Below are 25,096 nucleotides of genomic sequence, written 5' to 3' on the forward strand. Positions count from 1 at the left end.
TAGCTATGACAAACACATAGTTAAGTATAAACAAAATCCTATGGAACTTCAAAGAAGAGAAGCAGCGTATCTCTTTTAGACATTAGAGAAAGTGGTTTAAATGGGTCTTGGAAGACGGGTTGAGCTTGCACAGATAGATGAGGAGGAAGGGGCTCTGGGTAGCGACAAAGTGAGTTACCTTCAGGGAACACGGAATAAACTAGGCCACATCCCAGGATACTCATGGATAAGGACTGAAGAAAGGCTAGATAGGTAGTTGAAACCATACTGAGAAATCCTGACCAACGAGATTTATACTTACTTGATAAGGGCAAGAGTAGAGAAGTTGAGATACATGGAAATCATCTTCAGGAAGTTGAAGTTAGCAAAAGCTTAAGGATGGAGCAGAGGGCAACTCTAGTCACCCCATGAGAGTGGCCAGAAGGATGTGACTGGCCTAGATCAGTGGTTCTCAAGTGCCTGAGGTGGGACTTGGGGTTGTGAGTGGAGACAGGTATTGGAATGAGGAATAAAATATGTTTTGAAAAAGCGTAACTGTTATACTCAGTTTATACAATTAAAACTTCAAAAACTGTCACTCCGTGAAATCCCCTTGGGGACAGGGATGTGTACCCATTTAAAAAGTTGATGCGCCCTAATCACTAAGATTCTTTCTAGTTGTAACCTCTGTTGCATGACTTTATTTTGTGGACAAGTACGCTAAGGCTCAAAGAGGTAACATGGTTAATCAGTGTAAGAGCTGGAACCAGACCCTGAGCCTTCTAAACTCCAGGGCAGTGTTCATTCCACTGCACCATGCATCTGTGATGGTTTCCATTTTTCAAATGTAACAATTTAGGCAAGGAGAGATACATCTGCAAAAACTCACTCTCTGGATCCAGACAGTCACTCCCTGTTGTGCTGTTCTCTGTCAGAGACTCCTGTTCTCATAGCCATTGCAGAAAACTTGAATTTGTAAAATAGTCAGGCTCTCCACCAAAGTCCCTTATTGAGGCAAATTTTATTTTGACCATACCACACTCCAAATCATGACCATAATGACTATAGGAATTCAAAATGATAAAACTCTAAAGTAATGTGTAGCAAACATATTCCAAGATCTCCTACCTGTCAATCCAAGTCATATGAACATTTGCAGCTTTCAAAATTCGAGTCTGTTTCTAATTTCTTATTGGTCTATCAATGTCTTGCCTTTTTCCCATTCATTATTTAATTAACTCATCTATTTCCTTGTGTCTTCCTCTGGTGTAGATTTCTCATAAAGTTTAAGGACAGTTTATGAAAATTAAAGAATATTTTTACTCAGTAATGTTTTCATAGCTATAACTTTTGAGAACAACTTCTTGAGAGATGTTTTGGGAGCTGTATTCTAGGACATATTATTTTCACGGTCTTCCCCCTGGTAGGATGGATAAATGATTTTGCCTTGAGAATTGCATGGGATTCTCTGGTTTCCATATAAAAGATAGATATTCCACTTACAGAAGCTGCAGGGGTAGAGTTCAAGCAGTTTTAAAGTTTAGGCCTGATGGAATGATATATCTAGGGGTGATCAGGGGAAAAGTGATTCTCAGTGGCTCCGCTGAGCAATGTGAGTGAGCTGTTACCAGTTACTTGTGTCTAGGAAGTCTAGTGAGTCTCCTGGGGTTTCCCAGGTGGCGCTAGTGGTAAAGAACCCACCTGCCAATGCAGGAGATGGGAGAGATGCAGGTTCGATCCCTGGGTTGGGAATATCCCCTGGCGAAGGGAATGGCCACCTACGCCAGTATTCTTGCCTGGAGAATCCCATGGACAGAGGAGCCTGGGGGGCTATGGTCCATAGGATCACACAGAGTTGGACACGACTGAAGTGATTTAGCTCACACACACAGTGAGTCTCCTGAGCATCTGTGAGGGAAATGCAGCTGCACAGTTCACAAACCTTTCCTGAGAAAGGAAAAGAAAGCCTCTCAAGTACATTGAACAGGAACTTCACCTTTGTGTGGGGTATTCGTGGGAGGCGGGCAGGGGAGCTTGCCCCTCCAACCGGGAGTGTTGCTGACTCTGAAACCCAGGCAGCTGTTTCTGTCTAAGAAGTTGTACTCTTCACCCGCAAAGTGTCTTCTGGCCAGTTATACCACCACCCTTTAGGGCAGCCAAGTGGCAACTGACTGTAGTGCACAGTGAAATGTGCTCAGAAAATAACGGAATGATGAAGGGTGCTGGGAGCAACTTGGGAGGGAAGGAAAAGCGGAGACACAGGAGCAGAAGCACCACTGGAGTTGGGATTTTCCAAACAGAGAAAGGATATGCATGTGTTTATGTGCTGAGGGGCAGAGGAATTTCAACAATAAATAATACAAGGCATGGAAATGGATAAGTGCATAGATGTACTTAGGAGATCGGAATTCATGAGGGATTAGGTTGGGGTCAGAGTTCGAAGAACCTTATTTATTAACAGGAAATTTAAGTTCATCCCACAGCAAACCTATGAGACGTGTTCTTATTCTTGTTATACTATTGTGATTCTCTTCTTGGATGGGCTGGGTTTAGAAAGAAGACCAATAACAGTAAGTGGATGAATCAAATACGAAAGTGTCCACAGGCCAGAAGACCAATCTGAAGGTTTTGGAAGAATTAAGGCCCCAGAATATAAGGGCATGCACGCACGTGTGCTCAGTGGCCAAGTTTTGTCAACTCTTTGCGACCCTATGGACTATAGACTGCCAGGCTCCTCTGTCCACAGGATTTCCCAGGCAGGATACTAGAGTGGGTTGCAATATTCTTCTCCAGAATATAAGGGCAAAAACTGGGAAAGAGGCAGTAGAAACAAGGATGAGGCATGAGAATTACTTCCATGGGATGTTCTTTGATGTGAAATTACTGAGTCACACCAAGGGTATAGTAACTTATACGGCTCAGGAAACATAATTTGCATGGCTTCACCATACACACAGATATTTCCCCATTAGTTGGCTAGTCTTTGTTAGGATATGCCTTGACTTTTACTGTTTTGGTTACTGTAACTGCTCTCTCATAAATTCTTTGTATTTATACTTATTTCATTAATAGAAGAATTAAAGTTTCCCCAAATTTGATTTAGCACTTATTTCTTCAGCTTATCACTATCTCTGTTGTTTATTAGCTGTGTGAGTAAAAGGCTGAGCCTTATGCTTGGCACACAATAAGAGTTTAGTAAGTTATTGTACTTTTACTCTGTTAATGTTTGTGTAATCTTGTATCTGTAGCATATATTTAAAATATATAATTACTTACACAAAAAATTTGTTTTGTTAGTTTTATTCCACAAACTTATTTAATTTACTCAAATTCCTGTTTTCACTTAAAAATATTATAAAGTTGGGATAAGCATATTAAATTTTGTTATATAAGTGTGGTTGATGTTAATTTGTATGCAAGCTGGGTTTATTTCTGAATTCTCTATTTTTGTCCCTTTCTCTACCTTCATGTTTTTGAATCTATAAAGTACTCTTTTAAAAGTTACCACTTCATATGTGTTCTGAATATGGTAGGATGTGTTTTCCTTCTTTATTCCTTTGTAAGTGATTTCTTTGATATTCTTTCCGCTTATTTATTTTGTAGGAATTTTAGAACTGGTCTGTGAGGATACATAAAGTGATATTTGGGCATCTTAATTGGAATCTTGTTAAATTTATAAATTATCTTAAGAGATACTGTCATTTCTATCTTTTCTTTCCTGTCAAGAGCATATATGCATACAAGAGTGCTAAATTGGTTCAGCTGTATCCGACTGTTTGCGATCCCGTGGATTGTAACTTACCAGGATCCTGTGTCCATGGGATTCTGCAGGCAAGAATATGGGAGTGGGTTGCCATGCCCTCCTCCAGGGGATCTTCCCGACCCAAGGATTAAACCTCTGTCTCTTATGTCTCTTGCACGGGCAGGCCAGTTCTTTACCACTAGTACCACCTGTAAAGCCCCAGGAGCATATATGTCTATATTTATTTTAATCTTCCCTACTTTCCCATTATATTTTGTTGTCTTCCTCAGCAAAGGACTGGGAGACAGTTTCAAATCAGATTCTTGGTAACTGACTTCTCCAATCATATTCTTGGGGAATTAATGATATGCCTATTTCTAAGAATCATATGAAGGTGGCTCTGTCTACAGAAAATCTACCTCAGATCCATGTTATTTCAACATAAATAATTTCTCTCAGTTAATAACAGAGGGTGTTACTGCTTATTTTATTAGCTAGTCACTAGATTGTTCTAAGGGTTATGAAATAATGTATTCAAAATTTATCTGAAAATATTATAATACAAACAAGGACATGGTATCATAAAATGTAATTTTTAAAATGTTTTTGCTTCCCAGACATGAAGATTTTAGAGCAATGACATCTTCTCTTCTTGGTATTCACCATATGGTGCCAGACCACAGTAGGAACTCAGTTAATACTTCTATGTTCAGGGGAATGAATAGTGACAAAATTTGTTTTTAAAAAAAGAAAAAGGAATAGGTTTGGGGAAACATACAGTCTAGAGAGAATGAGTTTATTTAATCTTACTGGCACATTTATTTCATCTCATATATAATCATATTACAATTCAACATTGATCAATATATTAATAGTTTTCCTTCTGCTGGGTCCCCCCTGTAGCAAAATTTTATACCTTTATATTAATGTGATATAAGTTATTTGTGTTTCTATTACTTCCCCCTTACTGTAGCTGCCTTGCTGAAAATGAGATCGTAGCTGGGAGCTGAATGAAAAGGGAGATGGGGGGGAGAGGGGAATGTTACATAATTATCTGACATTTGACTCCAAAGTAAAGGATCAGGAATATGCCAAGATCACTGTAATAACCATTGTCATGCCAGATATTAACCAGAAGCTTTTCACATACTGTTCTTAACCTCAAATTAAAGGTGAACTAGAAGGACTTCTGTCTGACAAAACTGTAGTTCAGGTTGTTACTTTTCTTGTAGTTTTTTCACCTCCCCACTGCCCATGGCCAAAGCTAAAACTCCTTCTTCCACAAAGTTAGGAAAGAGGAATCCTGATGTAAGGCTTTGGCTGTTTATAGAACAAAGTATTTGGTTTAGAATTATCATTTGTGAGAAATTATTAAATATACAGACACATTCCATTGATTTGATATCTTAAGTATTTGCTGCTGCTTCTTTTCTTCTTCTTCTTAAAACACACACACACACACACACACACACCCCATCTCAAGGGCTAATAATGTGACCTTGTCATGAGAACTGGCCAAAGCTAAAATATTTACACTGTGAAGCTTCTAGGCTTTTTGGTTCATTTGTAACATGGAGTCTGATGGATGCTTGATGTGGCAGAATGACCTTTCAATTTTTGGATTAAAAATAATTAAAATAATGGCAAGAATGAACTTTTAAGGTTCAGCATCATTAATGTCCTCTTCAGATACAAAATGCATTAAAGACTCACTCCATATATAAAGTCTGAAGAGAAGTTCATGAGTCTTATAATAAAAACTGGACAGTATTAAAAGTTTAGAAAGTACTCTCCCCCAAATTATATTACTGTGCCTGAAATCCTCACTATAACTCACAGGAGGTGAGATAGGGTGGGTGGTTTTATTATCATAGCTATTATTATAATTTCTCTTTCCCACCTATCTCCTCTTTTGTACTGTACAGATGGATTAACTGAGTTTAATCTAAAAACTATAGGACCCATTCCGAAACCTGACCTTCTGCCTTGAATTCACAGAACCACAGTTTCTCAATTGTGGTGCTACTGGCATTTCAGCTTGGAGAATTCTTTGTGTGGGGACTATCCTGTGCAGTTTAAGGGACTGTCCTGTGTCCTGGCCTCTACCCACTAGATGCCAGTAGCATCCTCTCCGCAACAGCTGTAAGAACCAAAAAATGTCTCTGGGCATTGCTAAATATCCCCTAGGGGTGGAGGGCAAAACTACTTCTGACTGACACTATAAGCTTTTCAAAATGCCATCACCATAAGTGATAATTAACTCCATTCCCACAGAGCCCAACTCAACTTCGTATGGACTGCTTAATGGGTCACAGTTGCTAGATGTGCCTGCAGATACTAGCTGGGCTGTCTCCAGCAAGAAGACTATGAGCAGTACTCTCGTATTTATTAAAAGTTATTCATTCAACAGGGAAGACTCTCCCAGATATCAGACCAAGACAGATCTCTTGGATAGGTTTGATTTTTCTTTATGATGCACCATAGATCATGATGCATATTAAAGAGCTATGGTGTCAACAGTGCTTTGCATCAACTATTTCTGCTTTCCCCCATTCTGGGCTCAAAGCAGGATTGCATTTCTTGGCCCCCTTAGTGCTGGGCAGTACCCTTCAACAAGTTCTGGCCAAAGATTTGAGTGGAACCCTTTGTCATTTTTGGGCTTCCCTGGTGGCTCAGTGGTAAAGAACCTGCCTGTCAATGCAGAAGTCTTGGATTTGATTCTTGGGTCGGGAAGATCCCCTGGAGAAGGAAAAGGCAACCTACTCCAGTATTCTTGCCTGAGAAATTTCATGGACAGAGAAGCCTCGTGGGCTACAGTCCATGGGGTCACAAAGAGTCAGACACAACTTGGTGGCTGAGCACACACACCCACAATGTCACTTTCAGGCCAGAGCACTAACTTGCTAATGAAAGCTTTCTCTTCCACCCAGACAGTAACAGGTAATGTTTGTGATGGTGAAGGCTTGGGTCTCTATAAGTTTAGGTCCCTGAGTGACCATACAAGTAGAAGACTACTGCTCACCTGCAAAAAATACATAGAATGAATAAAAACATAAGTGTTTTAAGACACTGAGATTTTTAAGGCTGTTAGTTTAGCATAATTTAGCTTATTCTGACTGATGTAAGAGCTGAAATATGAGAACAGATTGAAAAATAGATTTAGGTTAAATCAAGGTCATTTATATGAAAACAGAAAATATAATATAGAACCATTTAGAGCTTCCTTAAGTCTTAGGCTTCTCTATTTTCATTCGCTAATTCTCTAATATTTGGAAATCATTTCAACACAGGTTCTGATATACCTGATATGGTATGTAAACTACATTATTCTATTACATTAGACTTATTCTTCATTCATTCAAATAGTATTTATTGAACAGTAAATATATGCCAAGTATTATTTGGAATATCTTTCCACTTCATATTGTTTTTGACACCTTTCTTGTGATGAAGACAGATGGCAGAAAGAAGAGGGAGTTCACTCTAATGTCTAAGGAGTGATATATTTAGGAAATGAATCTGAGGCTTTGTGGGGGTTCTTTGTTTGTTTTTAAACTTTCCATGTGCATAGAAATTCTTAGAGAAAATGGAAATGATTTCATACGTGTAGCCAGGAATTTTCCACCATTATCACCTTCTGCTTTCTTACCTGTAAAATAGGGACAATTTTGTGGTTTCCACTTAGAGGATAATGGCAGAAAGGTGGACTGACAAGGTTTGAATTGTGGATTGAAAACTGGATGGATGTGTGATTTCAGGCAAGTGACTTAATCTCCCTGTTTCTTACTTTTTTCAGCTGTAAAGAAGGCGAGGGTGGGATGATTTGAGAGAATAGCATTGAAACAAGTATGTTATCATATGTGAAACAGATCGCCAGTCCAGGTTCAATGCATGGGACAGGGTGCTCAGGCGGGTGCACTGGGATGACCCTGAGGGATGGGTTGGGGAGGGCGGTGGGAAACACACGTACACCCACGACTGATTCATATCAATGTATGTATGGCAAAAACCACTACAATACTGTAAAGTAATTAGCCTCCAATTAAATTAATTAAAAGGAAAAAAAGAAGGCAATGCACAAGGGGCTTCAAACAGTACCTGGCATGTCCTAAGTGCTCTAGGAAGTGATGAATAAAGCACTGGAGTTGGACTACTTCTGTGATGCAAACATCACAAAAGACATTTTGCTTTATTCACCACTTCAACCTAAACATCTCGTTTAGTACTTGGCATAAACCATATAAAACAGGAACTTCCCTGGTGGTCCAGTGCTTAAGAATCTGCCTTCCAATGCAGGGGATGTGGGTTCAATCCCTGGTCAGGGAACTAATATCCCACATTCGTTGGGACAACTAAGCCCAAACACCACAACTAGAGAAGCCGGTGTGCTCCAACTACCAAACCCGCAGGCTCTGGAGCCTGTGCTCCACAACTAGAGAAACTCCGGTGTACCACAGTTAGAGGAAGTCTGTGCTGCAACAAAGACCCAGCACAGCCAAAATTAAAAAACAGAAACAGAAAAACATTTACTGAACACATATAGGAGTAGGGATGAGGGGACTGACTCTTACGTTCTACTCCTAACCTTACAACTATCTACGACTGCCTGTCTCATACACTGTACTCAGCTCTAAGCACTTGGAATAGTCTCTGTCCTAGGTCATGCTCCTCTTTTGTAAGATAAAAGGATGATACAAAAGAGCTATAAACTATGTAGCTATAAATGAACTAGAATCAATAATCTTACTCTACCACACTTTTCAGAAAAAAGGATGATAAAAACCAACATAATTTGAAAACAATCAACAGTATGAAAACTCTACAAAGTTGCTCTATTGTGGTTTTAATATTTTCAAAAGAAATTTAAAAGAGATTGCTGCATCAAAAAGGGCAGTAAAACTCATTGGTGCTAATGCCATTGCTCAGAGATATGCTACCTTTTCCTACAAGCTCTGTGAAGAGGGAAGGAGAAAGAAGTTGAATAAAGAGTAATTAATGTACAAACTTTCAAGTAGAATAAGTCCTGGAGATCAAAAGAATAGCATAGTGGGGACTTACCTGGATGTCCAGTGGTTAAGACTCTGTTTCCATTGTAGGGGGTGCAGGTTTGATCCCTGGTTGGGAACTAAGACCCCACATGCCCCACGGCCAAAAAAAAAAAAACAAAACCAAACAAACTCTATGCATGGTAATAATTACAAAATTCTGTAAATATACCAAAAATCATTGAAATGTGCAAGTAAAGCCAGTGGAGTGTATGGTATGTATATCATGATGCAATAACAATTTTTTTTAAAGTACAGCATAGTTATTATAGTCAACAATACTGTATTATATACTTCGAAATTGCTTGAAGACTAGATTTTACATATTCTTATCACAAAAATGAAATAATTCTGTAATGTGAGAGAGGCCTTAGCTAGAACTACACTGATGATCATGTTGCAATGTGTAAATGTATCAAATTATCACACTGTACAGGTGTGATATATACAATGTTATATGTAAATCATACCTCAAGGAAAAAAAGAGTAATTAATGAAACTCCAATACTTTGGCCATCTCATGAAGAGTTGACTCACTGGAAAAGACTCTGATGCTGGGAGGGATTGGGGGCAGGAGGAGAAGGGGATGACAGAGAATGAGATGGCTGGATGGCATCACTGACTTGATGGACATGGGTTTGAGTGAACTCCGGGAGTTGGTGATGGACAGGGAGGCTTGGGGTGCTGTGATTCATGGGGTCGCAAAGAATCAGACACAACTGAGCGACTGAACTGAACTGAACTGAATGGCCCTGCTGTCATGTATTAAACCTGTCTTGGTTTTGCTTGTGAAAGACAAAATTTGACCCACAAACAGTATAATCAAAGTGATTTAAATTTTCAAAGACTCAGTTTTTCCATCTATCAAATGGGATAATAATACATACTCTGCTGGGATTATCATGAGTATTACATGAAATAACTCAGCAAAGGACCAAGCAAGTAGCAAATATCTGCTTCTATTCTGTCAACAGGAGCAATGAACAGGGTAATAATAACTATTTTTGCAATTATTTACAAGAAAGCTACTTTCTCACAAATGTTAACAGTGTCCAGAGTTATTCTTCTGGCTGATACTGCATAGTTTCAACAGAGAGAAGTTGGTGTTAAAGTATGGGTTTTAGATATGCTAGTAGAGCACCTGGAAGAGGCAGCAGGCAAAGAAATGTATACCTGCTTCTGTTGTTGTCGCTGTTTAGTCACTAAGTCCTGTCTGACTCTTTGTGACCCCCATGGACTATAGCCTGCCAGGCTCCTCTATACCTGCTAGGTAACCCTTTGTGTGAAGTGCTAGATGGTGAGTTGGGGGAAGAAATGTTTAGAGAAACACGGGTCAGAAAACAAGAAAATGCAAATGTAGCATAGCACAGTGGTTAAAAATACTACATAGTTATGTGACCTCACTTGGGCTTCCCTTGTGGCTCAGTTGGTAAAGAATCCGTCAGCAAGGTGGGAGACCCAAGTTCAATCCCTGGGTTGGGAAGATCCCCTGGAGAAGGAAAAGGCTACCCACTCCAGTTATTCTGGCCTGGAGAATTCCATGGACCGTATAGTCCATGGGGTTGCAAAGAGTAGGACACGACTGAGCAACTTTCCCTTCACTTCACATGTGACCTCACTTAACGTCTCTATACCTGTTTCCCCCACTAAGAAAAATGGAGATAGTAATGCTGAACAAGCGGAGAAGGCAATGGCAAGCCACTCCAGTACTATTGCCTAGAAAATCCCATGGATGGAGGAGCCTGGTAGGCTGCAGTCCGTGGGGTCGCTAAGGGTCGGACACGACTGAGCGACTTCACTTTCACTTTTCACTTTCCACTTTCACACATTGGAGAAGGAAATGGCAACCCACTCCAGTGTTCTTGCCTGGAGAATCCCAGGGACGGGGGAGCCTGGTGGGCTTCCGTCTATGGGGTCACACAGAGTCGGACACGACTGAAGTGACTTAGCAGCAGCAGGAGCAGCAATGCTGAACAAGACTGCTAAGAGGTTAAAGATTTAACATTTATAAATGGCTTAGAACAATGCCTGAAATACACCAAGTGCTATATTAGTGCTTGTCAAGCCCAAACAGTGATACAAACAGCTGAAGTTACACGAAATGTCCTGTTAGGAAACCTTTGGAGTAAAGACTGGCAATGTGGCCATCTAGGAGCACAACCTGGAAAGCCATCAGACTCATTCATCAAGCCAACAACCTGTGCTCTTCCCACGTGCAAGGTGAAGTGCTGCAGCCTTAAAGAGCTGATTCACGTTTGACATGACAGATGGGCCAGAGGCGAAGGCAGAAGGGAGTACCAGTTGAGACTGGGAATAACAGAAGTGTGTGCATAGGTAACAGGACTCTTCCTATGGCCATCCACAGCATCCCATAGTGATCTACAGCATTCTAGGTATGTGTTGATTATATGGAAGTGTCTCCCCAAGGCAGGGTCCCCTGAGGTGCAGGCTGCATCCTGTTCACCGTGAAATCCCTCTTCCAAGGTGCTCAATAAGTACGTGTTGAGGTCAGGCCAAAGTGAGTAAAAGATTGAGCCTGTGATTACTGAGCACAAGTTCTTAGGCCCCTAATTGCTCCCCATTCCACTTTCAATCCCCTCAATGCCACTCTAAATTGCTACACGGGTGGGAAGGGAGAGCTGTGATTCCAAAAACATGGCCCTTTGAGGAAAAACCTAGTATTTGTAGTGATGGCTTAAAATTATCCGACAGTGAAGCTGGCTGAGAAGCCCTCTGCTTAGCGGTATTCTCCAGCCAGCTTCCTCAGTTCATCCACAAACACCTCAATACTGGCACGGGCGAGACTGAAATCACCAGCTTTGCAAATAAACTGATCTTTTTTCTTCCTTCTTTCTCGACAGCCATCCATCTACCAAATTCTTTTCTGTGTTTTCCTTGAGAATCTCTCTCTCCTACAGCCCTCTCACTAATCTTTCTGCCACCAACCACCACACTGATGCTGAAGCTGAAGCTCCAATACTTTGGCCACCTGTTGTGAAGAGCTGACTCACTGGAAAAGACCCTGATGCTGGGAAAGATTGAGGGCAGGAGAAGGGGACGACAGAGGATAAGATGGTTGGATGGTATCACTGACTCAACGGACATGATTTTGAGCACACTCCAGGAAATAGAGGAAGACAGGGAAGTCTGGCATGCTGCAGTCCATAGGGTCACAAATAGCCAGATATGATTTAGCGACTGAACAAAAACAAACCACCTCACAGAATCTTCTGCCTACATATCACTGCAACAGAAATCTTCCTAAAATACAGGTTTCATCATATCTCTTTCCAGTTCAAGACCAAGGCTTCCTATTTTTTACCTTTACCTAACTCTTGCCTAGAAAATCCCATGGACGGAGGAGTCTGGTAGGCTGCAGTCCATGGGGTCGCTACGAGTCAGACATGACTGAGCGACTTCACTTACACTTTTCACTTTCACACATTGGAGAAGGAAATGGCAACCCACTCCAGTGTTCTTGCCTGGAGAATCCCAGGGATGGGGGAGCCTGGTTGGCTGCCGTCTATGGGGTCACACAGAGTCGGACACGACTGAAGTGACTTAGCAGCAGCAGCAGCAACCTACTTTGCAGGAGAAGGCAATGGCACCCTGCTCCAGTACTCTTGCCTAGAAAATCCCACAGACGGAGGAGCCTGGTAGGCTGCAGTCCATGGGGTTGCAAAGAGTCGGACACATCTGAGCGACTTCACTTTCACTTTTCACTTTCATGCATTGGAGAAGGAAATGGCAACCCACTCTAGTGTTCTTGCCTGGAGAATCCCAGGGACAGGGGAGCCTGGTGGGCTGCCGTCTATGAAGCGACTTAGCAGCAGCAGCAGCAGCAGGCAAATGTCCAGAGGTTTAAAGAAGTCTGGAACCTTAGAGGAACTAAAAAGAGGCTGGTGTCCACAAGTGCAGGGGACAGGGGATGAGCCATATCAGATGAGGCTATTGAGGTACAAGCTGGGTGTACTTCCTCACATCATACCAGAATCAAAATACTGCCTAAGTGAGGGTAACGTTTACATGGTCCTTAAAGGAAATGGCAACCCACCCCAGTATTCTTGCCTGGAAAATCCCATGGATGGAGGAGCCTGGTGGGCTACAGTTCATCGGGTTGCACAGAGTTGGACACAACTGAGTGATTAACACTTTAAGAGTCAGAAAGCATGATGACGGAGGCCATTTCTGAACTTTCCTTGTCTGCATTCTTGGGGTTTGGGCTTCCCAGGTGGCTCAGTAGTAAAGAATCTGCCTGTCAATGCAGGAGATGCAGGTTCCATCCCTGAGTTGGGAAGACTCCCTCTAGAAGGAAACGGCAACTCACTCCAGTATTCTTACCTGGGAAATTCCATGCACAGAGGAACATGGTGAAGTCGCAGAGTCAGACAAGACTTAGCAACTGAGAACCCACTCATGCATACTTGGAGTTTACAAAAAATGTTGAATATCCAAAACTTAAAAAAAGTGAACATTTAAGACCTTAGAATGGTGGTCAAGATTCCCATCTTCTGACACAGACATGCTCAGTGAGGATGCAGGGTGAAGGAAATGGTTCAGAAGAAGCTCCCTATGGCATTAGGGTTGAGAAGACTTGCTGCTATCAGCTTTGGATTTCTGTTTGCTTTCTCAAGTTCAATTAAAAAAGCATGGACCAATGACAACTATGATATGTATCTACTCCGCTTTACAAGTTTCATGCCAAAATGCTTTACACAGGCCACCTAACAGATGGTAATGTATTTCAGCCATTACCAGAGAGAGTAGGATTCAAACCAGTGACCCCGAGGTGAGAGGCTGTATATCCAATTACAAATTCCCACTTTCCTTAACTGTTAAGATGCCTAAAGCAATATATTTTATTTACATCAAGATGCATTGTATAAACTATATTTGATAAAAGAGATGACTTCACGTTCTCAACTTAAATCAAAGAATGCTTACTTAAGTATTTTTTTAATTGAATCACACTTTAATGCCATCGTATAATCTTTCGGTTAACAGTGCTCATCTTGATTATTCTAACAAAGGGAAACATGGAAATTAATACTTAAGTTGTAGAGCTTATATCATCTATAAAAATACATACTATAAAATAAAAGAGAGATACCTGGGACATCTGTGAAGGTTTCTCCAAGGACAGACACGTGGAAATTGAGTCCTAAGTCCTTAAGATGCATCAATACCTTAAAAAAACTCTCTGGATCTTTATCATGCTCCCTGGAAATAAAAACACAAAATATAACTTGTGATATCTTAGGGCATGTATTAGGAAAAGTGTTTTCACTTCTCATAGGCTCAATTCTTCTCCTGGTCTACTATTAGGAGAGCCTCTGGCATCAGGGCAGAGATCTTCCCCCACCCTTATACTGTAGCATTATTGTTGTGTGTGTTCAAGAATCTAACTTTGCCAGGCTCCTCTGTCCATGGGATTCTCCAGTCAAGAATACTGGAGTGGGTAGCCAACTTCTCCAGGGGATCTACCCAACCCAGGGACTGAACCTGGGTCTCTTGCATTGCAGAGAGATTCTTTACCATCTGAACCACCAGAGAACCCCAAACTTCTCTATCATGGATCTAAATTCAGTCCTATCAAAGTCTTAAGGCTCTGCAGCTTTTCATTAAGGGAGAAATTTATCATGTTTTTCATATTTTGGGGTTAGAACATAGAAAGTCTGGGCTTCCTAGGTGGCTCACCGGTAAATAATCTGTCTGGGATGCAGGAGACACCACGGGCTTGATACCTGGGTTGGGAAGATCCCTTGGAGGAGGGAATGGCAACCCATTCCAGTATTCTTGCCTTGGAGAAGCCCATGGACAGAGGAGCCTGGCAGGCTACAGTCCATAGGGTCGCACAGAGTCAGACATGATTTAAGTGACTGAGCAGGCATGCATAGAAAGTCTAGCGTATTTTCCTTTCTCCTAAAATGGTTAATTTTCCACTTAACACAGGTTTTTAACAAAAGAAAAGATCAGTCTTCAAACGACAGTTCTCTACTGATCATGAGAATGTACCAAAGATGCTTTTCATTTCTGTGAGTCTGAATACCTCCCTCTCACATTTACTCAGCTTCTTTGTGTCCACAAGGAACACACAATTTAGGGAGTGAGATTACAGACTCTCTCACTAATCTCTCATTTTAAATAACTGAATGGAGAATTATAAATACATCAAAAGGGGGTAGGCCTGAGTCTAAGTATGCTGAGTATTAACTTAGGAGTGGAGGTTAGTAAACACATAAAAGAACAGTAATAAAGATAATTCTTTCATTTAGTAGAAGCTTTGAAAAACATGGATTATTTTTGTTTGTTTAGCTTGTCAGTCTTCTTTGTAATGACAGAATGAGAGGCTAAAGGACACTAAAATTAAAAAAAAATTTACCAATTCAAAAAATCACACTAAAATGGAATGAGTTATTTTTTACATTCTAAGGTGTGAATATTTCAGTATTTCTTGCAGTTAATTACACTGTTTTAAATTATCTTATTTCAGACAGATGTGGACCAGATGTCTTCAAAATATTTGCTTTTTTATTTATAATTCAGAATTTAAACTTATTTTCTATATTACAGAGGAATAGTTATATATCAGCAATTGAATTTCTCATTTACCAACTAATTATGTAAAATAAATCTGTAAATTGATCAAACTGCTATATGAAATATGAAAATTACATCATTCAGGAAATCTCATGAAAAATGACATCTGCAACCCTAAATGTGTTAATTCACAATTCAGTCAATATTTTCAGTATCAAGAATTAAAACAAATGCATCTTCTGATTAACATTTTACAACGGCATTTATAATCTCCTGGAATTGTAAGATCTTATAGAATTAGAGTTCTGTAACAATTTATTTTAAGTTCTGTATCTCTCAGTTTGATTTGCTTCAAATAACAAAGAAAGCAGTGGTAAAATTTTCATTGCTTTTTAAGATGACAGGTATTGCATACATGTACTATCGGGAAGTTTTGGGGGTAATTCTCATATATTCTACTGTTATGGGCAAGAACAAAGATTTTAAATTTTTAAAGACTACCCCATATGCTATCGTCAACCACATCAATCAAAGAGCTGCCACTTAATCTGTAGCATAGGTTATTTTACTCTGGAAATACTTAGATGAAAAGAATGGAAACAATATATTTTAAAGAGGGAGAAACACTACAGGGAAATCTAGCCACTCCATTCTCTAAATTTTTCATTCTGAGTTCTAAAAATTTTGGTTATGGTTCCTTAAGAGAATATCTATTCTAAATATTTTCTGCTGCTTATTTGTTTGTTGGTTTGTTTGTTTTGTATTAAAATAAAAGTAGATGCAGTTTGGGATTGGAAGCATGTTTAATTGGGTAGAAGCTGTAGTTCTTAAAAAATTCCAATGTGAATATTTTCAAAGAAGTAGGCACTACGAACCTATATTTTCAGTGTTTCTATACAAGATAAATGCATGACAATCCTACTGTATTCTTAAGATATTTTTTATTGGTGGACAAAAGCTTTCATATTCAATAGTCACTTTGCATAAGAACACAAAAGAGATTTGTATAGATCCCCTCTCTTTCTGTTTAAACTGTAATATATGGATGAATGTAAGGTGAGATTTTTCTTCTGCATAATTATACCTCAGAAAAAGAGGCATTTTATCTAAAATCCTTATAAAGTCTCTCATAATACCAGGCACCTTCTCACTTTATTTTTTACAAAGTACAGTTTAAGGAAGTTGCCTTAAACCTAAGACGCCAATTGATGAGAATTTTCACTAGTTTTAGCAGTCATTCACTTGATGGGACCGGGAAAAACAGAAGTCAAGGAATTTAATACGGAGTTAGTAATTATTTTGGGAGATACGACCTAATAATTCAAAGTACTGTTGAAAACAAGTATTTTAAAGATCACTAAAAAAAAGTAACAGAGTAAGCGGTTACTAGAGACCATGAGTAGTAAGTGGAATTTTAAGCTGGAGAAAAGATTTCCAGGGATGGCATCATACATTCTCACAATGTTGTACCCCCAAAACCACTTAGACTAAATTCCAGATGACAGGTGGTAGAAACATGCCAGCTGACTGAAAAGGTGGTACCTTTCTGATGTCAAGAATGCATGGGAGCGGGGAGTTGAACTGAAACTGCTTCATGAACTATAAGGCTGAGAAAACAGAAATACTTGTAAAAATACTCTATGTGTGATATGTGTTTTAAAGTATTTATTTATGTCTAAATTAGTGCATTACATATTATAAGCAGACACTTGACTATTTCATCTATGTCTTTTTCAGTTTATGTAGTCAATTCAGCTGAAAAGTTTTCTCGGTTTTCTCTAGACAAACGAGAAGTTGCCTGTTATTCAGAGGATCATTAAAGACATGAATGGATATTTAACAGCATATAGCAAGACCTGGATATATCAATGGCAGAGCTCAATATATTCTGTCAAGAGAGGAACTCATTGCAGATATCCAATGAATTATCCATGGATCTTATCCTAATACCCATGATATTAATGAACCCATTTAGTAGAATATGTGAATCTGTCTCAAATTCTTTTCTAAGAAATCTAATGTGAAATTCTCATACTTATGATTTTAGCATAAGGCATGAAATATAGGATGGAGGATTTAAAAATAATAATTTAAGGGCCCCCTTTTGTGAACAACTGTCAAGATTAAACACATTTTTATAATATAGTCAATTCTCTATAACCACATTTGTAGACTATGGATTCCTGAACACTCTTCTGCTCTTATCCACTGTTGTTAGTAATATAAATTGCAACAATATTTTAGAGGGCAATTTGGTAATGCACATAATAAGCCTTGAATTATACATCACTCTTGCTATAGTAATTCCAATTCTAATTCCACTTAGAAAAGTTACTCTCTGAAATAAAGAGGTGCGTAGAAATTCAGTCAAGGTAAGTTTTTAACAGCATTGTTTATAATGGCAATGATCTGTAAACAACCTAATGGGATGATAAATATATTTGGACACATACATATGATACAATACCATGCAGCCATGAAAAATAATTTTGCAGATGCATATTTTTTGACATGGAAAATACTGTTAAGTAAAAGGGAGGCAATAGAGTACTAGGTAAACTATATTGAATTGTTAACAGGGTTTCTGTGTAGGGGATACATTATAAAAGTCTTTTTTTTTCACTTGTTTTCTATCATTCCTTTAGTAAGTCTTTTTTATATAAATCATTTTAAAGCTTTAAGGAATCACCTCTAAGATTCTGCCATACAATTGTATTCATAAAGGTTTTTGCCTAACTGTAGCATTTTCAGTATTTATAGTGGCACATTTACTCACTGCCTGTGACACTTCCATATTTGACAGCTGCCCATCAAGCTAACTTGATTCATCATAAAACATTCTCGAAGATGAGTCAGAGTCCAAGTCTCCCAACAATTCCCACATTCTTGACTAGGTAAGAATGAAACAGTCTGGCTGGGAATGCATTCCTCCGCAGCCCAACTATGGCAGAAGAGACCAGCACAGAATATTTCAGGCTTACTGGAAGCAGCAGATATAGCAAGAACAGCTTTTATTCCCAAATATTATTCAGAACATTTGAAAAGCATAAACTGTTTCCATGTGTTTTTTCTTCCTATATCTGTTCTCTCTCTGTCGCCTTTCCCATTTAGTTTTTTTAGAGCTAAATTTCTTCTTATTCTTAACATTCATTCAGTAAATATTTATTGAGGATTGCTAAGTTCTCCATACTTGTCACTTATACTCAACTGTTACCCTTTCCTGTTTTCCCACATAACATTATACTTATTGAATGCAATCACTTTGATCTAGTTCCTTGCCTTGCCTGGGCAGAAACCTAGCTCTTTTCAGATGCCATAGCTTTCCCATATCACTCGGGATTGAGAGGTCCATGAGGAAAAGATAAATGATGCCTGCTTTGTTTACTATTAAGTACCTTGCTAGTGGAGGACACTCCTTGTATGCATCAATATTAAGTGCTTTACTTCTGGGCACACAGAAGACTCCATGTTCATCCCCTTGAAGTAGGAGAGGCTACAGGCTAGTTCTGACCAATGGATTGCCAGCTAAGTGATGTGTGTCACTTCTAGGTAGAAATTTCTAAGAGCAGTTCTGGACAGCATTTTCTCTGTTGTAGTGATCCTTGAAGACGTCTTATATCAAGACGGTTAGGATAAAAGACTGAAGTGATCTGGACTGCTACATGGAGAAGAGATGCCCAATAAAGCCATCTAAATAAACAGCAGACTTCCAGTTAGTGGGAGAATTAAACTTCTGTTGTGTTTAAGCAAATGAGATTAAGGGGTCTTTATTACTTCAGTATAAGGTGGCCTATGCTGACTAATACATTATATTTTCCATAAAATTAACTGCTCTAAAAATATCTGTTGAATGAATAAAGGTATAGGAAAAATGATTTACAGAGCTCCTGCTATGTTCAGGGTCCTACACTAGGCACCTAATCATAACCTTAAAGCCTCTCAACCAAGTGGTCATACAAATATAACTATTCCTTCACTCAGGATCACACAGAATAAATTGCGTCTGCATTTGAAATCATGTCAAATTACTCTAAAGTTATATTCTTTCTTCTGTACAGTTTTTGACTTCTTCCTTTCTCTCTTCCTACATATAATGAGAAGGAAAAGAGAGCTGGTACCTTTAGTCCATGGTATTGTTTCCAGAGCATCAAGCGATGAACAATTCTTAGATTGCTACTTGAAGTTAAAACCCACTGGATAAGATGCGGCAATAAGAAAATGGGGAAGCAACATGGGATTATATGATCTCTTCAACATCATGGTTTCAAATTTCTTCACCTTTTCTTACACCCGCCATCTTTGGCTCCTTGTTATGAAGTACCATGTTGCTTTCAAATTCAGTCATGTGTTCCTTATTCCAAAACATAAGGCTTCTGTCTACCACCCTGTGCTAGTTGTTATGATCACTTACCTCTCTATCATCCTTCTATTTTCCCTCTATATGTCTGACAACAACGATCAATTTTGGTTCCTGCCACAAGTCCTGCTTCTGTTTTTAAAATGGTGCTCTGAAGAGAATTCAACAGATAGTCTTATGAGGCACCAACTTCTCAACCTCTCCCTCCATCTGATGCTATCAGTGCCTTCCTTTCTCTAACTCTACCAGCCCTTTCCACCATCATTTAGTTACAGGTGACTAGAGCCAAGAACTATCAGTATGGCTTTCTCTGAATGTTATTCGCACTGCATTCTGCCCTTTACTTTCAGAGGAAGAATGAAGGGTACATTGCAGAGACAAGTGGCTCTGCCACTCACCAGAGATATGACTATTTATTTGTATGTTGTATAAACTCTCATAGCCTCAGTTTTTTCATTTTTAGAAAGGGGTAAAAATAATATCTACATTTAAAACGTTAGGAATGAAGTGCCTGGTACTTGGCAGGTACACAATAAACTCTCATTCTCTTCATTTTTGGTATTTGTGGCATTTTAATAGTTTAGAAATGTTAACCAGTTTAGTCCATCTCCCTTATACCCCAACATATTCAAGAAAATAAGATGCTTTATGTTCATTACTTTGAGGAAGGTATGACCCAGGGGAAAAGCCTCCTAACCCCCACAAAAAAGGGAGAGTCTTCTTGGCTGGTCACAGGAGCAAAAGCCTTTGCAGAAATGCTAAGGGCTTCAGACAGGTACAAGTATATAAGCAAAATGCCACGTGAATGGAGCATATACCCTCCTGTACCATGTCAGTGTTCCACCTCCAGACAAGCAAAATGGAGGACTGATGGGGCAGACGTGAGGAGAACACAAGTGTGAGAGTCCTCGAGCCATGAACTGCACTTCCTGGGTGAGGCAGAAGCGTGACTCCAGACAGTGAATGTCTGAGAGTGTGCACAGTACTGGGGACATTTGTGAGAGACTACTGAGCCATGTGGGCATAAACTTGGAGCCAGGATTTCCTTGAATGTCATGGGAAAATCACAGAGCTACTGACAGACTGATAGAAGCAAGGGATCCCTCAGCAGCGGCCTGAGAGGAATAAGGACCAGGAAAATGGAAGACAGAGAGTCTTGAATGGCCTGAGCTCTCCATCACCATATTGAAATGGGCCATTGTACAGAAATTAAGTGACAGAAAAATACAATTCTAATTTATGCATATCAGGGTTTCAAGCCATCTACACATTCATATTCTCATCTTTCCTTTTAAGAGCAGAGGCAGAGATGTCTGCCTTTCCAAATTCAAAGTCTGTTAGAGCGCTAGATGCTCTACCTTGTATCTTCTTGAGAAAACTGCGTTCTCATGGTCAGTTTCCTTCCTAAAACCTGTGATCCTATTCCTTCCTCCACAATTTCTTCATGTATATCTTGGGCATTTTTGAGTTATCCTTTTGACCTGACACCATTCATCAACAACAACAGTTTCAATAATATACTCCTTCTAGTATATTAGATGACTTTTCACAGATCCTTTCATCTTAGAATACTAGCTATATCCTCCTTTCCTACCTCCTGGGTCTCTCCTACATCTTCGCTCCCATTCTTTCATTCTCTTAGATGAAAATGCTCTCCAACAATACTAATACCCACCTGTGTCCCCCTTCATTCTCATTTCATATTTCCTCCTACCTTTGATACCACTGACTTTCTTAGAAGCAATCCTTGGTTTCCAAATAGTGTATTTAGACTACAACCTAACGACCTCCTCAGTGAAATCTTCCCACTCATTCCATCCAGCAGGCCACCCAGTAAAAACCAAATTCAAGGAATCATTTTTCCCAGTAGGTCTCACAATATGATTCCCTTTTAAATCTCCCTCTGCTGAAAGTTCAGACCCCCCAGGTTGTTTCTGTTGAACAATGATTCCCACTCTTCCTGGATATTGTATACAGTAATTTCATTCAGCTGTCTAACTTGTCAATGACCTCTCTTTTTCTACAATTTTTGCCAGAAAGCCCATAGAAACCCATGACTCAAATAACTGGTCTGCCATGAAGTGTCTTAATTAAGATAAACTAGGTCTTTCCCACTCTTGGGATGTTACTTAGCAGCTACTGTTACACATACTTTTAAACCATCACAATGTATGTAATTACTTCCTCTCAGACCTGGGAGTTTCTATGGAACTAAGCTCTTTCCCCAACTCATTACTAAGTCCTCTGTTTCCCTCTATAATAACGTTTCTCCTTGTCAACGGTGGTGACCTGGGCTGTAATTTAAGACTGAGTAATCATTTAGATTTTCTTTTGGACTATAACATTTCCCTCAAGAGATATGTAGAAAATACATTCAGCACTCAGAGTGTGCGTGTGTGTCTGACTCTTTACAACCCTATGGACTGTAGCCTGCCAGGCTCCTCTGTCCCTGGGATTTCCAAGGCAAGAATACTGGAGTAGGTTGCCATTTCCTCCTCCAGGGGATCTTCCAGAACCAAGGACTGAACCTGTGACTCATGTTTCTTCTGCATCGCAGATGAATTCTTTACCACTGAGTCACTGAGGAAGCACACATTCAATTGCTTACTGGTTATTCTGAGAACTACTCCTGTAGTGAGAACTTTCTCTCGGGAGAAGACTAGGAAATTCTTTGACATTATTGAGAATTGTGTTTCTACTTCTCATAAAGGAAAATGCATGATTTTTGTTTCCTGCTTTACCCTGCAGAGAAGGCAATGGCAACCCACTCCAGTACTCGTGCCTGGAAAATCCCATGGATGGAGGAGCCTGGTAGGCTGCAGTCCATGGGGTTGCGAAGAGTCAGACATGACTGAGCGACTTCACTTTCACTTTTCACCTTCATGCATTGAAGGAAATGGCAACCCACTCCAGCGTGCTTGCCTGGAGAATCCCAGGGACGGTGGAGCCTGGTGGGCTTCCGTCTATGGGGTCACACAGAGTCGGACACGACTGACGTGACTTAGCAGCAGCAGCAGCAGCAGCTTTACCCTGACTTCCAGGGAGCTTACAGTTAGATTTTCACAAACTCAATCTCAGCATTGGTCAAATGGAAATAATAGTACCAAAAAATATAATAGAAATTTTATTTTATTGGAGGCGAATTACCTTACATTAATATATTGGTTGGTTTTGCCAAACATTGACACGAATCCGCCCTGGGTGTACATGTGTTCCCTTTCTTGAACCCCCGCTCCCACCTCCCTCCTCCCCATATCCTCCCTCCAGGTCATCCCCGTGCACCAGCCCCAAGAATCCTGTATCATGCGTCGAACCTGGACTGGTCACATATGATAATATACATGCTACAATGCTGTTCTCCCCAATCATCCCACCTTCACCCTCTCCCACAGAGTCCCAAAGACTATTCTATATACCTATGTCTCTTTTGACATAAACTCATTGGATGAGCTCAATAATAGAGAGGATATTGCAGAGAACAGAATCAGTGTTGTTGAGGTAAACAGAATTTACCCAATGTGAACAGCAGAGAAAATGGACAAAAAGGAAAAATAAGAAAGAACTGAACCTCAGGGAGTTGTAGGACAGGAACAATTTCTTACAACTGTATGTGAATCTATAATTATTTTAGTATGAATTTCAATGATAAAAATGCATGTCCACTGCATTAAATTAAAAATAATTCTGAAATGTATGATGTATGCACTGAAAGCCCCTATTTTCTGATTCTCCTGATTCTACTCCTCAAATATAAGCACTATTAATAACTGGTGAGTAGGTTTCCTGACCAATTTCTATGCATATGCACAAATATATATTTGTGTGAGTGCATTTTTATATATGTTTTAGTTTATAAACATGAGATTACTATCATTCTGCACTTTCCCTTTTCACTAAATACATCACAGATATCTACATACATCAGTGCATATAGATATCTCATTTAATAATGTTTATCTAATATTTCACAATTTAAAGTCAGTTCTCCTACTAATGGACATTCATGTTAGTTCTAATTCAATGATATTTCAAACCATACATCTAGTTCTTTTTATAACATTCAAATTTCTCTTTTGTGGAATCTTATTTGTTCTTGTTTTTCCTGCTGCCCTGCAAATGTAGCCATCTAGGCGACTTCACTTTCATGCACTGGAGAAGGCAATGGCACCCCACTCCAGTACTCTTGTCTGGAGAATCCCAGGGACGGGGGAGCCTGGTGGGCTGCCGTCTATGGGGTCGCACAGAGTCGGACACGACTGAAACGACTTAGCAGCAGCAGCAGCAGCAAATCTCTAACGATGATCTATTTCCCCTTTCCTACAATGTTTACCTACCTTATGGAACTATAGTACTTTCAAAGTTTCTCCTACTCACTCTGCTATGTTGTAAGTTCCCTGAGGGCAGAGGTCACCCTCTGTTTACCCTGTATTCCTCCTGTGCAGAATTAGGCCTGGCATATAGTTTAAAAAGTTATTATTCTGAGTTGACTCAATCTAGTTCACCTCTCATGAATCTAATATTTTTATTGCCACCAACTATAAATTACCTTTTTAATTATTTATATAATGAGGTGACTACACAAGAGTCTTCACTTGGCTCTTCCAAAGACAACTCATCTCTAATACTTAAAAACTAAACTGCTGCCTTGTCAAATACAGCATTAATGACTGAGCTCCTCTCCTGTATTGACACATCTTCATCCGCCCAATGTTCCAGGACTTGAGCATGATTCATTTCTGAACACAAAGAAGCTGCTTCCCAGTAGTCCTGATAAGCAACCTATAACCAATCTTGCCATTCTTCCCATACAGATAATTTAAGATTTGCTTGATAATCCACTTTTATAGTACAACGTTATCACCTCATACTTGACAACACCAGTGAATTTCAGACTCTCCCTCTGCCAGCTCAGTCTCCAGAATAATTCTTACATTATCTTCTTCTATATGACTTTCCCTTTATATCTCTTTTCTGAAGTGTGTCCTAAAAACCATTACATGCCCCTCTATCCAACATTCAAATATTTCAATCAACTCATTCCCTCAAATTAATGTTGGTACTCATATTCATTCCCATCCTCTTCTTTTTTTTTTTTTGCTGTTTTCCATTCACAGCTCTGTGCCTATAATCTTGAGTCTGGAACACATCTCTGCTCCTCTCTGCCACTCCTTGTCCACCGTCTCCTTTACTGACTGTGAGTTTATTGCTACTGTAGTCATTCATCCCTGTGAAATCCCATCTCCCTCTGAATCATGTAAGAACATTCATAAACAACTGATGATTTCATGAATGTGTTCGTTTACATTATCTCATATTTAATTGTATGTTGTCCTCTTATAATTAGTCCAAAATCTCAACCACAACAGTGAAATCCTTTGACTTTAGAACTTGGTGGGCCATCTAAATACATCTTTGAAGTGAGTGAATGATAGC

The 25,096-nt window shown here is 39.6% G+C and overlaps 1 protein-coding gene across 8 annotated transcripts in view; it reads right to left on the reverse strand.

The window, feature by feature from the left end:
* QTMAN (queuosine-tRNA mannosyltransferase) overlaps nucleotides 1–25,096 on the reverse strand; it is a 433,783-nt gene that overhangs the window by 14,677 nt on the left and 394,010 nt on the right. For all 8 annotated transcript variants that reach the window (XM_088829198.1, XM_055398709.2, XM_055398710.2 and 5 more), the window contains one exon: nucleotides 13,877–13,986. In XM_088829198.1, the coding sequence (XP_088685324.1) occupies nucleotides 13,877–13,986 (110 nt within the window). The remainder of the gene's footprint in view (nucleotides 1–13,876; nucleotides 13,987–25,096) is intronic.

Source organism: Moschus berezovskii, chromosome 2 (genome assembly GCF_049115385.1).
Source record: "Moschus berezovskii isolate FMDL1 chromosome 2, NW_MosBer_1.0, whole genome shotgun sequence".
NCBI classification, from domain to species: domain Eukaryota; kingdom Metazoa; phylum Chordata; class Mammalia; order Artiodactyla; family Moschidae; genus Moschus; species Moschus berezovskii.